The sequence below is a fragment of the Vespa crabro genome, chromosome 11 (genome assembly GCF_910589235.1).
Source record: "Vespa crabro chromosome 11, iyVesCrab1.2, whole genome shotgun sequence".
Taxonomy (NCBI): Eukaryota; Metazoa; Arthropoda; class Insecta; order Hymenoptera; family Vespidae; genus Vespa; species Vespa crabro.
In genome coordinates this window covers 4,424,401-4,448,499 of record NC_060965.1, presented here as the reverse complement: position 1 = coordinate 4,448,499, position 24,099 = coordinate 4,424,401, and the positions used below count along the sequence as shown (strand labels likewise).

Genomic DNA, 24,099 nt, shown 5'->3' with positions numbered 1-24,099 from the left:
GGAGTGCGCTCCCCTCTCCAAGATGGCCGCCGCTCGGGTCCAGCCGGGTCCCCCTGACTGAGGCAGCCGAGTTGGTCGAGTCAGGGGAAGGGTAGGCCTTGCAGGTGCCGCCATGTCAGTGCATGCCTAACCTCGAAGCCGCGCGGAACGGACGCTGGCCCGAACAACGCGACACCTCGTGCCCGCGAATCGTCGCGTTTCGTTCGACCGAATACGAGCGGATTTCTTGTCTTCTCGCGAGCGGGGATTATTGGAAGAGATCGAAGGAACGCCGTCGATCGAGCTTCTCTTCTATTCTATATACTGTGACCGGTTTTTTTCGTGGATATCTTTACGTACGTATGTACGTGTGTATATGTATATATATATATATATATATATGTATGTATATATGTATGTATGTATGTATGTATGTACGCATGTATATATATATATATGTATATATATATAGTTATATTTTTACACGTACAAGGAGTTAAGGTGTTACGAAAAGATACACGATTGAAACGCACATCGTGGACATAGTCCGGTCCTATTAAAAGAGTCCATCAGGAGAGAAAGCAAAGAAAGAGATCGGTAGCCGCGGAAATCGCAATTTTCGTATCGTTCTTGTATCGGTTATCTCGTCGCGAGTGAGCGGTTTCGTGCGAGTTCAGGAGCAGACACGACCCTGGATCCTTTCGGTCGTTCACTCCCGCTCGAGTCTGGATCCTTTTCTATGATACAAGCGCCGTTGGATAAGCCGAGCATCGTCTCGGACGTTCCTCGTACCAGGTAGAACGGAACGCAAAGCTGGTACGAGATGACGAGCGGCGGAGGAGAAGCGAAAGGATCGCGCCAGGTTCGCGACCGGTCTTGTTGACCATCCGGTTATCGTCGGTGGATCTAACGCGAGGAATGTACGATATCTCGCGGCGCGTATATGCTCGGTGACAGTGACTACGGATGATAGGGTAAAGCAGTTCTATATTTTATGCTGGAAAAAGAGGTTCATCGGAAAGTGTGTGTTGAGTCGTTGCGGACGAAGGAAGATCGAGAGAGAAAGAGAGATGAGGTGATTGTGTTTGGTGGTTGGTGCTGGTGGGTGATAAAATTTGACTGGAAAGGTGATAAAAAAGAAATCTAGGAGAATCAAGAGAAATAGATAGATCGAGAAAAATCAAAAGAGAGAGAGAGAGAGAGAGAGAGAGAGAGAGAGAGAAGTTTGGAGTAGTCGGAGGTGGAAGTTAGACAAGGTGGAAGATCCTGGAGAAGAAGAGGGAAGCGAGGAAGAGGAGGATATACCGTCGTTGAAGGATCGGTCCAAGGATGGAAGGGTCGAGATAATAAAAGGAGAGAGGAGTGTAGAGCAGAGTAGAAGGAGCGAGAGAGGAGAGAGGAGAGAAAAGAGAGAGAGAGGAAGAGGCGGTTAGCAGGAGGAGGCCGGGAGGAGGCCAGGATGCGGCCGGTAAGGCACCTGCTACTGTTGTTCCTCGTCCTGGGAGCGAGCCTCGCCCCGGGCACGCGGTCCGAGCTGGTCAGATGCTTCGAGGTTTCCGAGAACGCTCGGCCAGGCACCAGGGTGGGCTTCATCGACGCGGAGAACCCTCCGTATCTGGTAGTTTCGGTCTCAGGATCAGCAGTGGACGCTGATCTGACGGTTGACCAGACAACGGGTGAGATTAAGACCAGGGTGCCATTAGATCGTGAGACAAGGCCGTCTTATACTTTGGTCTCCTTACCGCAGAACGTAAAGGTCGTGGTAAAGGTATTGGACGAGAACGACAACGCACCGACCTTTCCTGTAGATCGAGTAGACGTTGAGTTTCCAGAGAATTCACCGAGAGACGCGAAACGTGCATTACCACCGGCAAAAGACCCTGATCTCGGTCAATACTCGACGCAACGTTACGAGATCGTTTCAGGTAACGACGGCGAGGCGTTTAGGTTGTCGCAGCATCGCGGTCGCGACGGCGTTCTCTATCTGGATCTTCAGAACGGCGGAACGTTGGATCGCGAAGCTCGCTCCAACTACCGTCTCGTGATCGAGGCTCTCGACGGGGGCTCGCCAGCGTTACGCTCGAGGCTGCACGTGAACGTGACGGTGCAGGACGTCAACGACAATCCGCCGATCTTCAATCAGACTCGGTACGCGGCGAGCGTGCCGGAGAACGCGACCGTCGGCACGCCGGTCTTAGCCGTGAACGCTAGCGACGCCGATGCCGGTGAAAACGGTCGGATCGAGTACTCGATCAATCGTAGACAATCCGATCGCGGCGAGATGTTCCGTATTGATCCGGAGAGCGGTATGGTTTACGTGAACAAGGCGTTGGACTTCGAGTCGAAGGATCGTCACGAGTTGGTGATCGTAGCGAGAGATCGGGGTGCTCAGCCGCTCGAAGCGAGCGCTTTTCTGTCCGTCCGTGTCACCGACGTCAACGACAATCAACCGGCGATCACGGTGATCTTTCTCTCGGACGACGCCACACCTAAGATCAGCGAGAGCGCTCAACCGGGCGAATTCGTTGCAAGGATATCGGTCAGTGATCCTGACTCGAGGACAGAATATTCAAATGCGACGGTCACGTTGACCGGTGGCGAAGGACACTTTGGTTTGGCTACAAGAGATAATATAATCTACTTAGTCGTAGTTGAGAGACCGCTCGATCGAGAGGAGAAGCCAGTTTACGAACTTTCGGTTGAAGCTACGGACGCTGGTACACCACCCTTAAGAGCGACTCGTAATTTCAAGCTACTAGTCACCGACGTTAACGATAACGCGCCAAAATTCGAACGTGACACCTACGAGGCTCATCTCCTCGAAGCCTCCGAGCCAGGTACATCGGTCCTTCGAGTTCTCGCTACCGACTTGGACGAAGGTGCCAATTCAGCAGTAAGATACTCAATACGTAATTCCACTTGGTTCGCCATCGACGAGACCTCAGGATTGATCAGTACGATCAGCCATGTCGATTGCGAAGCTGACCCAGCTCCTATTCTCATAGTTGTAGCCACTGATTCTGGACGTCCACCTCTCAGTAGTAGTGCTACAGTTCGTGTTACGGTTCACGATCTCAACGACAACGAACCCATCTTCGAGAAGCCGCTCTACAATGCCACTGTGCCGGAGGATATGCCAGTTGGACGCTGTTTTCTCAAGGTATCGTTTTCTCCACCACAGTCCTTTTTATTCATTTCTTTTTTTCTTCTCGACAAAACCTGAATTTTGCGATTCAATCTTCTTTGCCATTTCCTTATTACGAATACTTTCGTGAAAGGGATCGTTCCTGATCAGCAAAGTGTTACCTTTTAATAGCTACTTTGCCAATGGCGAGTTACCCACCACGTTCGTATAATTATTAGAAGGATAAAAGTCAATCGGTGCGATAAAATACTCGAGTGAAAGGCAACATTTCGAATTCCTTGAATCCTTTGCTTAACGATGAACCGTGTTTTTGATCTTACGTCCAAATTTTAACTTCTACGTCGTTCTTATTTCTCTTCGAGCCATGAAAAATTCTCACTTAGATCGTGGATCTTGATTATTTCAAAGTATTCATAAGTTTAGGATTTATTAAAAATTTAATCGAGTGCCACGGATCAAAATTTTTAGTATAGTAAGATCAATCAAAAAAAAAAAAAAAAAAAAAAAAAAAGAAACGACTTAACTCATACATGGATGAAATAATTTAATAATGAGATTCGTGACGATATATTTTTTTACTATTTTTTTTCTACTGTAATATTTACTTTTAATAGTAGCCGACATAGTAGAAAAAACGTTTATTTGGTAAAAATTTTTTCACAGAAATAAATCATCCATCCAAAGATTTCAAACATTCCGTTTAATTTGATAGACACTAATGCAGATATATAAATACTAATAAATATCTAAAGAGCAACGATAGTACTTAAACTATACTTTTCTCTTTCCCTCTCTCTTTCACTCTCTCTCTCTCTCTCTCTGGGAAAACCATAATTGGTTATCGAATCGAAAGGTTTCCCCGGAGCGTAGTGCAATTAGTATAACTTGTAAACCGTTAAGGAGTATTATCGATCACTGCACTCTATCGTGGAAAATCGAGAGTTCGATAGTAAAGTCCACACGTTCGTTCGAGCGAATCCATACGGTCGTTCGCATTCGTCGCGTACCTCGACAACTCTGGAGAAGGAGAGTGAATACGATACTACTCTCGAAGGAACGTGAATGAGGAAACCTATCGAGTATGGACGAAACGGTACGTGAATCGTTCAGGAACGTACCTTTACTTTCTGCGAACCCAACATCATACTTTAAATATAACAAAATAACATCCAATTATTATTATTATCATTATCTATACAATTTTTATCATCATCATCATCATCATTATTATTATTATTATTTCTAATTTTATCTATCGATTATATTCAAAAGAAATAATATTTATTGTAATATTATTCGTTTAATAATCGACGTGTAAAAATTCTCGTGTAATAATTTAAGTTAACAAGTCAATTCTCTTTCTCTTTCTTTTTCTTCTTATTTACTCTTCATCTTTCTCTTTTCCTTCTTTTTTTTTCTTTTTTTTTTTCTTTTCTTTCTCTTTCTTTCATATCAACCATCTCTTTTTATTCTTTATATTTATGATGTCCTTGGCGTAATAGAGTTCGCATACTTACGACTACCGTTGTCGATATCTTTTACTTTCTCCTCCCAATGCGCCTTTCTCCGTTCTTATATGGTGCGTCCGATAAATTTCAATACCGGATGAGAATAAACTAAATGCAAAATCGAAAGACCAATCGAGGATAGTTTAAATCCAACAATAATTTTCAATGTTTTAAATATTATTCTCGATAGTGTTATTTAATTAAATGAAACTTCAACGTGAAACATTCCAAACGTATTGATATTATTTAATAATATCTTAATAATTAATATATCGTTCAAACTAATTATATAATTAATGAATAATAAATATATCATAAATGAGAGACGTAGAAGTACTAAGTATAAAACGAAATTGAAATAATAAAATATTAATAAAAAGAAAAAATGATTGGTATCAGATAGTCGATGAAGTTAAAATTCGAAGCGACGTTTCTTCACCGAAACGAGTCGAACGTGTCGTTACGATATCGATGTTTCTTCCTGTTGCATTACATGCGCATACGTGGCCTCCAATGCAGGATAAAAAGGTGAGGGCGGCCTCAAGGAGAGAATGAGAGGAAAAAAAAAGAAAGAAAGAAAGAAAGAAAGAATGAAAGAAAGAAAGAAAGAAAGAGAGTAGGAGAGAGAGAGAGAGAGAGAGAGAAGAAAAGAAAAAAATTCGATCGAAGGTTCGCCTCGAATATCGTCAAGGAATTAAACGTTAAAGAGTAGAGGGTGGGACGTTGACTTCTGTGTTTGTGAAATTTGAGATATCGGCCGGTTTCATAAAGGGGATTACGCGGTATAGTACTCGTCGCCTTTTACGAATGATCGTATTACGTTCGACGTAATCGTCGAAAGTAACACTATACCAACTTGAGTTTGTACGATAACGAAGTTGTCGTACTACCGGCTCGTAGTAAAGTCAACGTCGAGGTAAAAGGAATAAAATAGAATTTTGCAAGTGTTCCCCTTTGAGTGATGCACAAATTTTCTTTCTTGGTATTCTTCCTTTCTTCCTTCCTTCTTTCCCTTTTTCCTTTTTTCTTTCTTTTTTCTTCTTTCTTCTTTCTTCTTTCTTTCAACGATCTCGGGTGAAAGTCTGAAGTAACGCTCGAGGTGATGCCGATGACTAATTTTCCCCTGGTCGGATCGGTATCGCTATAATTATGACATAAAACGTTACACGCTTCTCCGAGCGTTTAAAAGAGCGCAAACACATACGTATACACATACATACACACTCACGCACGCACACGTACAATCAGAACGACAAGAGAGATTCACATTGAATTGTAGTTTAAATAATTCCAAAAGATATTTAAATCATGATTGAACACATGTCAATTTTTTTGTAATTACTTATTATTGAATTTAAATGCAGCCATTAGCTCGACAGTACTTGCGTTATATTTTATATATATAAATAAATAAATAAATAAATAAATAAATAAATCGCAACTAATATCGATTGCCCGGGTCTCACCACTTGGAGGTTGCTGCTTACGGAGACCCACGAGCTATGACTCTATTGCTAATACAATATAATTTATTTTTTAATAACAACATATATTTAATTAATTTAGAAAAATAAAGCAAAAGCAAAAGCAATCGCGAAACAAATCATCAATTTTTTCCCAATTAATTTAAGTTGGATGAAAATTTATGAAATGTTTGATATCGACCTATCTACCCGATTAAGGAAGAGAGACCTTAATTTTGATACTCTATTCCAAATCTAATCCTAAAATATCTTGATAATGATTATATTAAAACTGAAATATAAAATTATTAAACATTGATAAATAAGAATATGGAAAGAAATATTTTCATAATAAACATATATTATCTTAAACTAATATTATATGTTTTATCTTATTATATTTCTGCAATTTCATATAATAATTCATCTGTCAATCTGTGAACATAAAAAATATTTCAAATATTTTATAATTTAATATGCAATTAAAATAATACATGAATTTCAACCTGTGATAACAAAACATTTAAAAGGCGTTTTATAATTTAATATATGTAGTCAAAATAATATATGAATTCCATATAATAGATCGGCAGGAAAGCTGTAAATATAAAATATCTAAAGCGCTTTATAATTTAATATATACAAATAAAATAATATTTTATATAAAATAAAATAAAATAAAAATATAATAAATTAAATTTTATATAATAGATCAGCAATTAACTTGTGAACGAAAAATATCTAAAACATTTTATAATTTTATATGTACAATTAAAATAATAATATATACGAATTTCATATGATAAATCAGCAGCCAACATAAGATTTCTGTGAACATAAGATATTTAGCATATTATTATTATCTGAAAATATATTGCAATTAAACAAGTTCATGAATAATTATTTCATTCAATGAGATTACAAATTTCAATCGATGAAATACGAACAATTGCAATTTATGTTGTATTTCTTGAAACATAAATTACCGTTCTGATTAAATAAAAACATTCTTGAAAATTCCAATAAAAATAGAATGAAAACAAAAGTAGTCGTAAGAAAATACATCGTCCATTATCAACTCATTCATCAAATTTATATTTGTTCATATTTTATTCTTAATTTCTTAACCATTAGTCAATTGGAACATCTGAAACAGCTGTAATATTAAAATTTTATAATGCACTTACAAATTTCTATTAATTTATTTCATGCCATATGTATTACAAACCTTATAATATTATTATTTACATTATTGTTTGTATCCAACGAGAGAGAGAAATTTATGAATGATCATTTTTGATAGTTCAGTGTTTTACCTGAATTTTATCCTATATTTAATATTTCATCCATCTTCGAAATTTGCAAATATAAAGTACTCTGCAACAGATAACTATATAAAAGGGGATGTGTGGTAAAAATAAAATTTTTTGAATACGTCACCGAAAACTTCCATTTGTAAAAATTTAATAAATACAAATTATGACTTTAGCTAGCAATGGAAGCACACAGTAAATGATAAAAAGCATTTTTTAACCAGAATTAAAAAGAAAAAAAGAAAAAAAAGAAAAAATAAATACATTAAAATTCTCGATTCATTACAAAATGTGCTTAGCTTTTAAAGTAAAACAAATATTGCACGTGACTTTTAATAAATGTACAAGTACAAAATGTTGTCAATAATTAAATACAATGTAAACAACAAACGAAATTAAATACATTGACGTAGTTATTATAGAAAATATGTTGGGGAAAATTGTTCAAGATACATTTATGAAAAAGAAGAAATGTGAATATTAAAAAAATATTCAAGAGATGAAATAAGATCGCGTTTAAAAAATGATATGCAAAATATACTGTGTCTTGTGTTATTTTACAAAATGCATACGCAATTAAGTATATCGCCATAACCGCAATCATATCGAGATCAAATATATATTTAATCAATAAATACAATATCTTATTTTATAATGCTTAATACTTAACGCGTAGTATACGGTTACATCAAGTGTACCATGTACATATTACATCATTTACAAGACACTATTTTAATTTATTACTATAATAAAAGAAAAAAAAGAAAAAGTAGAACACTTTCACAATTTCAGATTCACGTATATTAAATATTTTCTTCATTTCATTTTATAAATAGTTTTTGTGAATTTATATTTTAACAAATATATTTTTTATTAATTTATTTCATCTAATTACTTGATCACTACTGTTGACTTTAACAAACATTTCTTTTTTCGCATATGCATTCCTAAATGCATCCAATTGCGAAACGTAACTCTTCATCAAGTCTTATAGATTTTTAATCAGAATAATATTAGAATTAGAATAATCGAAATAATCAATAAAATAATAATATGATGATGATGATGATTATTACCACATATGAGTTATTTTACAACTCATGGTATGTAATATGTATATATCATGCACAATATGCAATTATAATAATTCATATTAAAAAAAAAAAAAAAAAAAAAGATAAAGAGAAAATTACTTATTTATTATAACAATTATATAAAAAAATTAATAATTATTTTAAAATAAAAATCTATATGCTTGAGAATACACAGGTGCATTCCTGAATGCAGTCCTGCTCCTATTCTGAATTATTATCATCCATACTCCTGAGTATGGGACAGCCTTTTTATTTATATACCAAGATTTATACCTTTCTATTTCAAAAAATAATATTTCTTTCATATATGTATAAACATTTCTTAAAAGAATCATTGTCATATCATTCATTATTTCTTCCTTATATTTTTTATGAATAATTCAAATATATATATATATATATATATATATATATATATATATATATATATATATATATATATATATGTAATATAAAAATACTTTCTTATATACTTAGAACTTTATCATTTGATAGTTATATTTAAATAATTTGTAATAAAAATGTATACTCTTGATATATTTTATGCACTCCTGAGTGCTGGCTGTTATTTCTTTCATTTCGTTCAATTAGCAAGGCTTATATATTTCTAATCAGAATGTTTTAAATTTTCTTTTTATTTATCTGTACCATTTAAATATAAATTAAATATTATATATGGAATAAAGTTAAATTTTTTATTTAATGTTAGATAATTTTTATTTCTTGAAAATAATAGAATATATATCGTGACTGGAATATTTAAATATTTATTTAATACATACTTTCATTAGTGCATACTTTTACGTATTTTTAATCATTCAGAACGAGAAATGTATATACTTACTATTATATTTTCATCTGCATTCCTGTATGCAGGCATGTACTTACTGTGAACTCATCATATGCACTTCTGAGTGCAGGCAAGAAATTTCAATCGCTTCATTTATATACCAAGACTTATGTATTTTTATTCCAAAAAATAATTATATTTATTTCATATATGTATAAACAATTATTAATAATCTTTATATTATCCATTATATCTTCTTAGCATTTCTTATGAAATTATCATATATATATTTATAATAAAAATACTCTCTCTCTCTCTTTTTCTCATATATATACTTAGTATTTCACTCATTTTATATTCATTTATAGATAATATTGGAATAAAAATGTATACCCTTGACATATTTTAATATGCATTCCTGAATGCTGGCAGCCATTTGTTTCATTTTATTCATCTAGCAAGATTTATATATTTCTTATCAGAATGATTCAAAAATTTTTTTCTATCATTTGCACCATTTAAATATAAGTTAATTATTGTATATATAGTAAAATAAAATGTTCTCTTTTTTATTGTTAGACAATTTTAATTTCTTAAGAAGAAATATTGTGAGAGATTGAAATATTTAAATATTGGTTCATTAAGTATCTTTGTTAGTGCATTCATTTATTTATTTAATTTTGATCATTCTGAATGAGAAATGTATATCCTTGATATAATATATTCATCTGCATTTCTGAATGCAGGCATGTCCTTTTTGGATGTATATATCAAGTCTTGTAGATTTTTAATCAGAATAATTAGAATAATCAGAATAATCAGAATAATCAGAATAATCAGAATAATTAGAATAATTAGAATCAGACTACAAAAGGATGATAATGATGATGATGATGATGATGATGATGGTTACCACATATGAGTCATTTTACAACTCGTGGTAAAAGTAGGAAGTTATAAAAATGGTTTTACAATCCTACGTTATTATTTACCGCATAAGGATCTTTGAACGACCCGCGGTAATGCAGTATTGACACCTAGGTATGAAATATGTATATATCTCGTATATATACATACACAGTGTGCAGTTATGAAAAAGAGAAAAAAATATATGATTATTCTGAATTAAAAATCAACACGCTTAGGTATCCAGGTGCACTCTTGAGTACAATGTTGCTGCAGGCCATAACGTCCACATAATATTTAACGGACGTGACTCTAATTTGTTCAAACTACAAATCTAAGACAAGACTCTCTCTTAAGAAGATAAAAGTGCAAGGACTCTATTTCAATTTAATGAAAAAAGAAGAAAAAAGAAAGAAAAAAAAGGAAAAGAAAAGTAGAAAAAATGCAATGACTCGAAATTTAATTTAATAAGAAAAATACCAATGGCTCGAATTTAAAAAAAAGAAAAAAAAAATAGCAATGACTCGACTTTTAATATAATAAGAAAAATTGCAATGACTCGACTTTTAATTTAATAAGAAAATAGCAATGATTTTATTAATTAACAAAAAAAAAGAGAAAAAAAAAGAAAAGAAATTTCAAAAGCTTGATTCTAATTTTCAAAATATTCTACTTTTTGCGAACACGAGTGCTGAACGTCGTTGACAAGGAGATGGAATGGTCCATCATCTCCATCCAGGTTCAAACTACTACGAGCATAAGTGACAACGTGGTAAAAGGGTAAAAGGGATTTTGATAAGACCACAAGCCATTAACGAAGGGTTCGACATACCATCAACCTTAGAAAAATGACTTGTAGTCGATAGTTGCCCTCTTGAGCCACAGTTTGTGGGGGCCTCTTCAGCATATAGCCTCTTCTTGCTTCGTGCCCTAACCACTGCATTGGAGCATTCCTTACGTGCGACGCAAGATAAGTTTACGCATCAAAAAAACGCCCTACCGTTCAAAACAATGCACCCACAAAAATTGACATACTGCAGTTGATTATACTATAAGAATGAAAACGTCCCTAATCTAAATCGACCTAATCCCGACCTGATCTCACTTTACGCAACAATACTCAAACCACTCGTGTTAACGCACGCATTGAACGAGACGCCATAATCGCAAAGCTAAAGGGTTATTGGGAAGTAAAAAAAACATATTCGCTGGTTTTTTCTTTTTTTTCTATTACTTAATCTAACGAGCGGTAAGTGTTTGCGACGTAAAGTATCGATTTCTTCTAATTAGTATAATCACTGAAGTATGGCAAAATTCGCGAATGAATCACCCCGAACGGCACTGACGAGTCCCAACACGTATTCTCAACTGCGTTTTCTATTCTACCTGAATGCGTCTCGATTTTCTAGTGACCTTTATTTATTTATTTATTTCTTTAATTAAAAAAAAAAAAAAAACAAAAATTAAATAAAAATAAAAAATTGATATATAAATATTTGAATTAATCCGTAAAACTATCCTAGCCTGCGGACAATCAATGGACTCAAAGAATCCACCAATCGTGCACAATTACACAGGCACATTTAATCGAATGCTCCAGCAGACATGATATTCATTCTAATCGTTGAACCTATTACAAACTAAGATTAACTGCTTGCACTTAAAAGATGAAAATAGTTTTGGTAAAAAGTTAAAACCACGAGAATTGCAACATTTCCATTTTAAGTATACAAGTAGATTCTAATTTGAGCAAAGGCTCATACAAACGGAGGAGGAGGAGGAGAAGGAGAAGGATGATAATAATGATGATGATGATATCATAATAGTTACCACATCGTGGTAAAAGTAGAATTGCAAAAATCCTTATATAACTCTAATACATTAAACACCGCATAAGGGCCTTTGAGCGACCCGCGGTACCTGTATTGACATGTAGGTATGAAATATGTATATATCTCGTATATATTATGGAGTTATAAAATTTCAAGATCACAATAAATATATAGATTTTATAGAAAAAAAATATATAAAAAATATTTCAAGAATCGCGGAGTGCAAGCGTTAATTTATAACTAAGTATCGAACAAATTCAAAATCCTTTGCTAAGTTGAAAATATATGGGATGCATCTAATGTTCTCATTGAGTGCAAAGTTTTTCGAACTGTTTTGATACTGATACGTTGCGCAATGCAAAGTGTCAGCAAAAAATCTAAAAAAAAAAAAAAAAAAAAAAGAAAAAGAAAGAAAGGAATAAAAGATAATTCAGACATGCTGAATGATCGTAAAATTTGCTAAAACTTCACAAATCCCCGGAGACGGGACTTCTTATTCCTGAATGAGAATCGGATCCAGCGTCTTCCGGTCCCTACCTACTTATTTAAAATTTGGACATTCACTCAGAAAAAGGTATGCTACCTGCCTGCCTATTATCTATATTTAAAAAGTGCAAAGCATTCACACCAACACATACGCTCCACGGTTCTCTCACATGCCACCAGGGTGCAAAAGCCTACACTAGAGAGCATGCCCCGGGGCACCTCCGACACCCCAGTTCAAACGCGTATTGTTCTAATGTATTAGGAGTACGTACCAATTGCTGTAATCGACTGCCATGGCTAATGATTATTGCATATATGACTAAAGCAAAAATACTAGTACATACTAGTATATACATGGATACTAGTAATATATACGAGTATTTAAAATTTTCCACAGAAACATGTGGTAACTATGCAAAACGATATTAATATAATAAGATATTTATTTATTATTAATTTATTAGAAAAAATTATCGCGAAACGATGTACAATGCATCACCTAAAACGCACATACAAGTGCAAGGTACACCGTGCAATCACCAGCACAATGACAGCCGCTAAAATGGAAATTTAAAATTAAAAACCCACACTGACTGTTTCTCACCCAAACGAGTAACACCTGGGTAAACGCATAGATGAGAACGCAGAAAGTATGGGGGGAGGGAAAGGGAGAAACGGGTATTAGTACAATTAGTGCTGAAAATCCTCAACTAAAAAATGATTAACTTATAAACTAGGCCTAAACGGGCTGTGACTCTATGAGTCTCATTGCTTACCTTATTAGCAAGGACTCAAACAAAAGGAGGAAGAGGGAGAGGGAGTTGATGATGATAATAGTTATAATAGTTACACCACGTCGTGGTAAAATTAGAGTTGCAAAAAACCTTATACAATTCTATTACATTGCACACCGCATAAGGGTCTTTGAGCGACCCACGGTAGCTGTGTTGATATGTAGATATGAAATATGTATATATCTCGTATATATACATACAAATTATGCGGTTATGAAATTGGATTAGGAGAAAATATTTATTGAAATATTTAATTTGTAATAAAAAATAACCTCGGACGATTCCTTTCATCAAATGGTTGTTCTAATGAAAGAACGGAATTATGATTCACCACTTGACTGACAGAATCTATCCGTCGCGAAAAGGGATTTTGTCTTCTTGCTCATTTATATATCATTGATATATCAAAATATCGAAGTAAATCGCGATTAAATAGATTAAGTACGAAGCAATGCATGTAACATGAATCACGTTATATGCTTTATTTGGACGAAATCGGGTAAATGAATGCCCGATTTCATTATTAATATCGCGAGGAAAAACGAAAGGAGAAAAAAGTGCTAATTAACAGCACTGTTAATTAAACGATTTTTAAACGAGAAGATCCTAGCCTGAAATCTATATAATAATAATAAAAAATTCACAAGAAAAGAGCTAACTACACATATAGGGAACCACTCGTGAATAAAATCAAAGATCTTAATCACGGTCACTTTTGCTCGTTTCGGACAATGAGACATCTGCGAATACAACTAGTAACCCGTGCCGATATGGACCTTTCATCCTCGGCATGATGGGCACCAGAGGAACTTCAAAATTTTCACTTACTACTTAAGAAGTTCTGCGATGGCTCTAAAACACTCGTCCCCCTTCGACGTTGGTCGAATGATATCGTGAAGTTGATCGAAATTATTGTTGAATCGATGATACGTTGATTGTGCTATTATTAAAATTGTATAAAGAAAACAAAAAAAGAATTAATTATATGCTCCATATAAAAGGAATATCTTTAATGAATGAAAATAATTACAAAAATATTTGATTTGATCAATGAATCGGAGAAATAATGATTAAAGGAAAGAAATATACTTACATGTTATTGTATCCGGACGAAGTTTTACATTCGTCGATAAAGATGAAGAGGATGAATTTTTAAATTCACACTTTCGACCATTACAATAATTATCGCAACGCAATCAATCCTCTTCTAACGAATAGGCCGAAAGTGTGCTAATGAATCTAATAACGCGGCGAACAAATTATTTTAACGAGAATGTTACATACATTTTTTTCTATTGATTTATTAACACGACCGAGATATTTTATTCGGCGAACAACACTGACTCTGATTCGCGATTTGATTGAATTTTTAAAGCAACTGAATAAGTTGCAAAAATTATAACTTTTTCGTACAAGCACTGACTCTAAGATCGCATTGCACGCGATCACAACTGAAGACTTATCAACTAAATAAAAAAAAAAAAAAAATGGCACGAAGAAAGTGTGCCATTAAATGTTCGTCAAAGCAAACTGTAATGTAGTATTTTTGTAGTATAAAATAACATTTTATTTTATAAATTGTATTATTTAAATCTTTTGATTCGATGTATTTTGAACCTGTACTACTTTCTTTCGTATGTTTTAATAATGATAAAATAATGGAAAAGAAAGTATTCAAAAGATGTATACTGTATAATTTTAATATTATATTAAAATAAATTTTAGGAAAAGTACGAACGATATAAATGTTTCAATCTATCATTTAAATATAGATCTAATCGAAAATAGGGATATGTTTATAGAAATATATTAATTGCATAAATATCTATAATTAAATAGATATAGCATTAAAGTAAAATTAAACGAGAAACAGTAATAAATTAAATTCTGATCTATAAGAATAAATTAAATGGAATTTTTATGTATCTTGAATTTTCTATTACTTTAATTTATATCGATAAATAAATTATCACATTAATTTATTCATTTATATTGATAAACAAAATTTTTTAATTTAGATTAATTTACATTGATAATAAAAGAAAAAAAATTAATGATAAATCGTAACGTATATTATTCTTTTTATTCTGATAAAATATAAAATGAAAAAGCTAAGGATTTTTCTAATGCAACGAACGTCAGCCATTCGCCCGGCAGTGCCTACGTTGCACCATATATATGAACACCGTAGGCAATACCGGTTACCAGATCTCACCACAAGGAGGTAGCTGCGTATGGAGATCCATTTTGAAATTTAGAAAATACATAAGATATATGTATGAGTCACGATTTGTTGATCACAAGTATATATATATATATATATATATATATATATATATATATATAATATGTACTTACGTATTATTGATTTGTATTACGTTTGAATGAGATCGTAGTGAACGTCTTACTCGGGTCAAGGATAAACATGACTGCATCTCTCGTTTTGTTTACATCTTCTTTTGCCAGTACTTGTCAGTTCTCCTTTTGTTTACATCCACCTTTGCCAAGCTCTTCATATAATACATCTTATAAAAGCTATGATAATATTTGAAGTCGTAATAACATAAGAAAACTAAATGTTTGATTGTTTTCGTTTACGTTTACGTTTTCATTCATTGACAAATATTTTAGAATGGAATAGCCATGAAATAAAAATGATCGTAATTTCATTAATAAGTTTATTCTTATGATGTAATTTATTTAAATATTCCGGACAAGTTATCATACTTGTACGACTAATTACGATTATTAAATACGACTTGATTGCTACTGTCCAATATGCTCAGCTTCATAAATTCGTTGAACATGATGAATTGTGACCTAATACATTCACGAACATTATTAATACTGAATAAGATTAAATATGTATAATATGCGTGTATAATAAACGTGTATGTATGTATGTATATCATAACTTGAAAAATTCATCAGAGTATTATTAATATCGAATAAGATTATATATGTATAGTATGCGTGTATATATAATGAATGTATTCATGTATTTGCGTATATAAATGTGTATATATGTATGCAAGGACCATGTATGTATATATATATAATATATATATATATATATATATATATATATATATATATATATATATATATATAATATACACTTACGGAAGTCGAATATGACACGAAATATGATTGATTATGATTAATAAATTATAAATTATTGACTCGAAAATAAAATACAGTATGTGTAATGTAAATGAGAAGCTAATTTTGTATAAAATTAATATCGTAGAAAATTCGGAAGAAGGAGCGAGTTTAAATACGTCTTAACAGGATCGAGTACTACGCTTGATTGATGTGAAACAATACAGAGAGTTCTTCTTGGGCCAAGGTCGAACGCCCAAGCGTCTCTTCGTTTTGTTTACATACATATCCTCTTATTCATTTTAAACTACTACATAATGTTTATAACGCGTATAAAGGTTACAGTGATATTAATTTTTATTATCTTCTTCTTAACTACGTAATAAATTATTCTACAATTTCTATATTTAGTTTAATTGGTACTACGTAATTATCTCGTGCGCTTCTTTAAATTCGAATAGAAATTCTATTACAATTGTTAATTAAATTTAATTTAATATTAAAATGAATTAATATTCGATAGTAATAATATATTTATTCTCAATTAGAATTGATATATATATATACACACACTCACTCTTTCTCTGATTAATATTAATTATTACAATATTAATTAATAATCGATATTATATGATGTTAGATAAACGTAAAAATGTTTTATTATATTAGACATAACCATAATTTTTTGAAACATATAATAATAACAATTAATAATATATTCGTGATAGATTACGATAATTATAATGTTAATTCTATTATGCTAATATTATTAGCTTATATCTATAATACACTAATTTCATTTACTTAGTCAAAACTTCTAATCGAATTTACTTAAGGGATTCTATTAAAATGATATCGTATTAAAAGATTTATCGACCTATGAACGATATTTTAAAAATGATTAATTAATCGTACTTTTCGAATACAAATGGTGAAGCGATTTTTTTTTTTTTAAATATCAAACAAATAGAAGAAAGATTAATTTCTAAAGTATGAGAATAATTTATTATAGAAATTTTTAAGGAGGTTTATAATCTCTGATCTGTCGGATTAAATTAATCAAGTTGACAAAGTCTCTTACGAAAGTATATGTAGACACATAATATACATATGTACATACATACATACATACATACATACATACATACATACATACATACATACATACATACATACATACATAAATATATACATACATACGTAAAAGTTTTCGAAATTTGTAAAAGTTAAGATAGAACTAGGAAATAAGAGTGAAAGTAGTAAAAAAGATATAAAATAAGAGAGTGTGTGTGTGTGTGCGTGTGTGAGAGAGAGAAAGAGACACCTATCTATCGAATCTTCTTGTATCACCTTGGGTGGGTCGTTCCTTTGAAACGATATCGAGTCCACAGAAGCGTCGCCCTTTCGCGAGTTCGAGCGATACGATCGTTGGGTTTGTCACGGAGATTAGAGAAGGTGGATCTCTGTTCTGAGGACTGTGCCAGAAGAAGGAAGTTGTTGAGAAGAAGAAGAAGAAGAAGAAGGAGAAAGAGAAGGACCAGGAGAAGAAGGAGAAGGAGAAGAAGAAGAAGAAGAAGATGAAAAAGGAGAGAAAAGGAGTGAAGAAGGAGAAAGAGAAAAAGAAAGAGGAAGAGAAAGAGAAAGAGAAAAAGATAAAAGAGAAGAGTATAGCTAAAGGTCGAGATGCGAGGTAGTTGGCTCTGTGACGAAGCGTCTGTCATTCATAACACCGAGCGAAGCGTGGACGAAATGAAAGAAAAAGGGATTCATACCAAAAGAAAAAAAAAAAAAAAAGAAAAGAAGAAAAAAAAAGGAAAAATAAAAGAACAAAAAAGAAGAAAGAAAAGAAATGAAAAGAGAGAGAGAGAGAGAGAGAGAGAGAGAGAGAGAGAGAGAGAGAGAAAGAGAGAGATAAAAGAAAGGTTTCTTCCTCCTCCTACGTTTGGTCTCTCGGATGCCACCTTTTTATCTTCGCAACGAAAAAGAGCGAGAGAGAAGGAGAGAAGGTGCCGCCGAATGCCGATGGAAATTGCAAGGAATAAATGAGTACATTTTTCAATCGACCGCTTTGGCCCGCACACAGATGCATTCGTGGCCTCTTTTCTGCAATGGCCGTCGAATATATTTCGCGATACTCTTCTACATATACATATATACATATATATATGTATATATATATATATAAAAGTTTGTATGTGCATATATATATATATATATATATATATATATATATATATATATATATATATATATATTAATCCATGTGCTATGTTAGCAAGTATATTCTTTTATTCCGTTGCCTAGTTCAATGATGATTTATAATTGTTATCCCCGACGGTATAATTATTATAATTACACATTTTTCGTCGGACCTTCTTCCTCCCTCCCCCTCTCTCTATCCTTTTCCATCTCGTATTCGGACCAGACTTTTTCTGTTCTTTCATATTTTATTTTTCTTTTCTTTTCTTTTTTTTTCCCTCTCTTTCTTTCTTTCTTTCTTTCTTTTGATTTCTCGTTCCATCCCCTTGGTATGGCTCCACCCCTTTCGCTTCTTCGTTTCTTTCGTTTTATTTTTCTTTGTCGTTTTGTCCGTTTTTTTTCTTCTTCTTTTCTTTCCCTTTCTTTCCTTCTCTTTTCTCCTTTTCTTTTCTTTTTTTTTTTGTTTCTGTCTTTTTTGTTTTTTGTGTTTTTTTTTTTTTTTTCATTCTCGTCTTATTCTTTACTCCTTTATTTTTCTCTGTTTCTTGTTCCCTCCCTTTCTTTCTATCTATCTTTGTTTTTCTTTTTCTCTTTCTCGCTATTTCTCTACCTTAAGAGAGGAGGTCCCGATCTATGGCTGCTCGGAACGGAAACGGGTTTTGGAAGTCGAATTCGTGAGTCGAGAGTCGCGAGTTCTCTGTCTTTGAATCGATACTTTCTTTATCTCTTTCTCTCTCTCTCTCTCTTTCTATTTCTCTTTACCTTTTGTTCCGTTTGAGTTCTTCTTTGTACTTCGTTGTACTTTACGCCATGAGAACGTTGCTTATTCAAGTTAAAATTTGACTCTTTCAAGGCAATTCAGTCACAACAAAAGAAGAAAAAAAGAAAATGAAGAAGAAGAAGAAGAAGAAGAAGAAGAAGAAGAAGAAGAAGAAGAAGAAGAAGACATCTTCTTGGATAGAGTGATCAAAATATAATGAAATTTTGAATAATTAGTCCGGAGAAATGTAACCATGGAGTTATAACTTTTGACGAATCGTAATGATTAAAACTATTCAGAAGGCGCATTAATTTCTAATGAGTTATAAGTAACAACGAGGAAGCAATCCTTTGACATGATTGATGTCGACGTGATCGGGTGGCACCGATCGCACCTAAAAATATCCGACGATATGATCGAAAGCCGAAAGCACAATGACGTAGTTCTATGCTACGTCAGTCAAAAAAGCCTAAGGCTATTTCCACCTTCCTTTTTCTCTTTCATTTACGTGAAAGGAAGAAAGAAAAAGAAAGAAAGAAAGAAAGAAAGAAAAAGAGTGAAAGAAAGAGGGAGAGAAAGAGAGGGCATTAATTTTATCGGCATACCAACGAGAAAGAACGACAAGAAAATCAAATGAAGTTATTCATTAGTTCTTGCGAAATTGAAATGGCTCGAAAATGGAAATCATGTCAAGTTGAAGTTCGGTATCGAATACGTAGGTGTACGTGAAAGAGAAAGAAAGAGAGAAAGAAAGAGAGAGAGAGAGAGAGAGAGAGAGAAGGAGAGGAAGAGGGAGAAGGAGAGTGAAAGAGAGTAGTTACCGTTGGCATGTATTATACTGCGTGCCTTAAAGAAGAGAACGAAGAAGACGAGCTCGAAGAGAGCTCCGTGTAGGTGCCTTATCCTACGCAGCCAGGACACGGGTTCCAATTCATCCTCGCGCAAGCCTCCCATTATAATACGTCCTAACTGGCAACCGAGGATCATTAAGCCACGCTGCCTTTTGTCCGTTCGTACATCCGTCTTTTTACCTCTAAGAATGAAGAAAGGCGGTCGAGAGAGCGAAGAACGAATAGAAGGAAGCTTTCGTCGTCCTTGTTCTTCTCTCTATCTCCATCTTATTTTCTCATTCTCTCTTTATCTCTATCTTTCTCTTTCTCTCTATCTATCTATCTATCTATCTATCTATCTCTCTCTTGAAAATCTTCATGATTTTTTCCATCCTTTCAGTTGGACATCTCTTTTTCTTTCTTTCTTTCTTTCTTTCTTTCCTTCCTTCCTTCCTTTTTTTTTTCTTTCTTTCTTTTACCTTACACGAATTCCTTCGTGAATAATAAGATTTATTTGTTACGATTGGAGAAAGACTATTGGTCCAGATTTAATAAAAGATGGTTCGTCGCGTATCGTAGTGTACGAAGTGACGAACGTAATGACTCTAACCATCGTCTGACATCTGGCATTAGGCACTCAGACTTTCGAGTGGCAACGCCCGCAGCAATTGTTGCCGTTTACGACTGCCGAGCATGTTCTCTCTTTCTATCCTTTTCTATATCTCTCTCTCTCTCTCTCTCTTTCTCTCTTTCTCTCTTTCTCTCTCATCATCTCACCCTCTCTCTTTCTTTCCTCTTTCACTCTCTCTTTCTCTCTTTCTCTCCTTTTCTTCTTTCTCTTGCTGTTTCTTTGTGCCTATCCTTCCCTTCGTCGTTCTCTCCACCCATTTCCTTCTCCTTCTCTCTCGTTCTCTCTCTTTTTCTCGTTCTCTTTCTCTCTTTCTCTCTCTCTTTCTCTATCTTTCTTACTTACCTTCTTCGTCTTCTCCTTCTCCGTCTCTGTCTCTCTCTTTCTCTCTGTCTCTCTTTCTCTTTCCATCCTTTCTATCTATCTCTCTTTCTCATTTTCTATTTCTCTCTTTCTCTTGCACACGCTCTCGATCCTACGCGCTATAGACCGCATTCCCGAGTGCAACGACGAGGCAGAGATGTATATGCATTCGCGTGCACCGACCACCACCGCCATGTGTACTTCGATAGTTCGATCTTGTGCATACGTTGTTTCTTTTTCTCCCTCTCTCTTTCTCTCTCCTTCTCTTTCTGTCTCTATATCACTCTTTCTCTATATTTACCGATTGTCTCTTTCTTTTCTTTTTTTTTCTTTTAGTTTTCTTTTATAACAATTAATTGTATACGATAAAATCGGATTAACGAGAAAAAGTTTGTGAAAATTTAATAATTAGTTTTTATTAATTTAATTAATCAGCACTATCTTAATGTATTTTTATATAAAGGGCTTACTTTATATGAGATTAATGAAAATTGTAATATATACGATAACGACGTTAATATTGTATTATTAATTTTATTGGATTATTCGTGATCAATGTTACGACGACCTACGGTGATCTACTTTGATCCTACTGTGCAATCTAGACTTTCATTCACGTGAAACCTTGCGTCTTATGCAAGAAAGTTAAGTCTCCTTTCATTTAACGACTAGGTCTCTCTTTGGGAATGAATTCATTTAAGGCTTAAATTTCAATGTTATCTTCTTCTATACTTTACTAAAGTACATAATGGGATACGTAAGAGTTTCAAGAGTTGTGCGAAAGTTTCTACTTGTATTTGAATATAGTGTTATCATTAAATTGAAATCTTTTGATGAATGGAGAAGAGATGGATACAGGACAGTTTACTTAGCACCTGATAAAATCGTGTGTTCTAATGCATTCACTAAGATATTAGAAAGTCATCGTCACATCAAATAGATATTTACTTACCTTCTCGTTAATTTTCATCTCTTTCTTTCTACATGAGTTAAAGGAATCTGTCTTTATTTTAAAACACACACGCACATACTTACAAACTTATTTCTTAGTCTCCCTCTGTCTTTTTCTCATCTCAACGAGGAGAAGTTCGACCTTAAACCTGTTTCACGATCGAATCTTCTTTTGTTGCTCGAATAGGTCGCCAGGAGCGAGCATTGTGAACGGTAGCCGGAGATTTAAACGGAATCCATCCAGACGCTCGTTGAAATATGTCTTCTCTTACGTTGAGAGGAAACCAGTCTATCGACTCATTCGATCGATCATTATCAATTCTTTTCACTATAAAGTTTAAGATATCCGTGGTATTTCAAAGATCGTATCGTTATCCAATTTTAATTGCTCCGGTTTGGTATATATAAGGAATACACGATTATATTTTAACTATCAAGTTAGAACGGGTATATAGATGTTAATTGATTTATGTTCTATAACGATAAATTGACGTGCACTTTCGTAGTCTTGATAACGTCGAACAGAAATATTCATATATCCAGAGAATTATTTTGCCTTCCTAATTCGTGCTAACCTTCTGATTTACACGTAGTCCTACTGGTATAGTAATCTATCGTACATGCCGTTGATTGCGTGCAAGAGTTCTCGATTAATTACTTATTAAATTAGTCCACTCAGACGACTTTCAATATCAATGAATTATGTGTTCTGTGTACTAGAGGAATGAAAAGTTGCAATTATCGAGAAAAACATGTATCTTATATTTCGAATGACAATATTTAATATATATTTGTGGCAATAAATTTGTATTAAATTTATAAAGAATTCATGATGAAAAATTAAAAGTAGAAAGAACTAAGAGTATTATTATTATTATATCGCTATAGAAATATATATATACATATATATATATATATATATATTTTTTTTTTTTTTTTATCATCGACTATGATAACTAGTTATCGGGTTACTCACGTGTCCCTGAATTACACAACGTTCATTCTCCCTTCAGTAGTTCTCGTTGCTCTTAACAGTGGGTGGTGAGATACGACACGGTCGGTCGATCGTACGTCACGGCGCTTCCGTCAGGAATCTATGCAGAGAGATCCAAGGAGTCTTCCTTTTCGCGATGTATTACTTCGAAGAAAGGCACATTCCAAAGGCGAATATGATTCTTCGAGCGTGTTAGAGTATCGGAAGAATTAGCTGATCGTTTCATGCATGCAGTTAGGTTATAAGTAAGTACAAGTTACACGATGTACGATGACGTTTAGAAAAGAAAGGATCTCCTCGATCATGATCGAGTACAATGATCGAGTACATTTTTTTTTTTCTCTCAATTAAACGATTTCTTTATATTAAATCGTTAATACAAACTATAGTTGGCAATGATAAAAGGGTTATGTGAACTAAGCTTTACGCTTACATATACTATAGCATCGTTTCAATCTCGAGCGAAGACTTTAATGCAGGGATAGGCACGATTTTTGAGATTCCTCGATCGTTCGCTCGTATCGTTTATATCACGACGTCTTGAGCCTGTATCAAGCCGTAAGTAAACGGTCGAGCATACGGCTCGTAAAGCTGTCAATGTCCCACCGGAACACGGACGTTCGCCAAAAGGTAACATCCAGCATCCCCCGCGAAATCCCATAAACCTATCCGAGCGACACGAAAGTAAAAGGAGAAATTAAGAAAGAAATTAAAAGAAAAAAAATAAAAGACGAAATTTTCTTATCGTATTCACTCGAGCGAAGACTTTCCGCAGCTGGAGGTGTTTGTACCATGATCGGACTCGGTAGTAGGTACTCTGTTATTTCGTATCGCTGAGGCTCCAGGCGATCGAGCGCGTTTCCTTCAATTTTAACGAAACGGTAGGAAGGAGCGAATGACCGGGTGAAAGAGAGAAAGAACATGTTACACGAGATAGAAAGAAAGAAAGAAAGAGAGACGAG

General features: G+C 33.8%; 1 protein-coding gene across 1 annotated transcript in view; it reads left to right on the top strand.

Moving 5' to 3' along the window:
- The first annotated feature begins 571 nt into the window (after nt 1-571).
- LOC124427807 (protein dachsous) overlaps nt 572-24,099 on the top strand; it is a 297,028-nt gene continuing 273,500 nt past the window's right edge. The window contains exon 1 of the mRNA XM_046971123.1: nt 572-3,139. Coding sequence (XP_046827079.1) covers nt 1,439-3,139 — 1,701 coding nt within the window. The 5' untranslated portion in view covers nt 572-1,438. The remainder of the gene's footprint in view (nt 3,140-24,099) is intronic.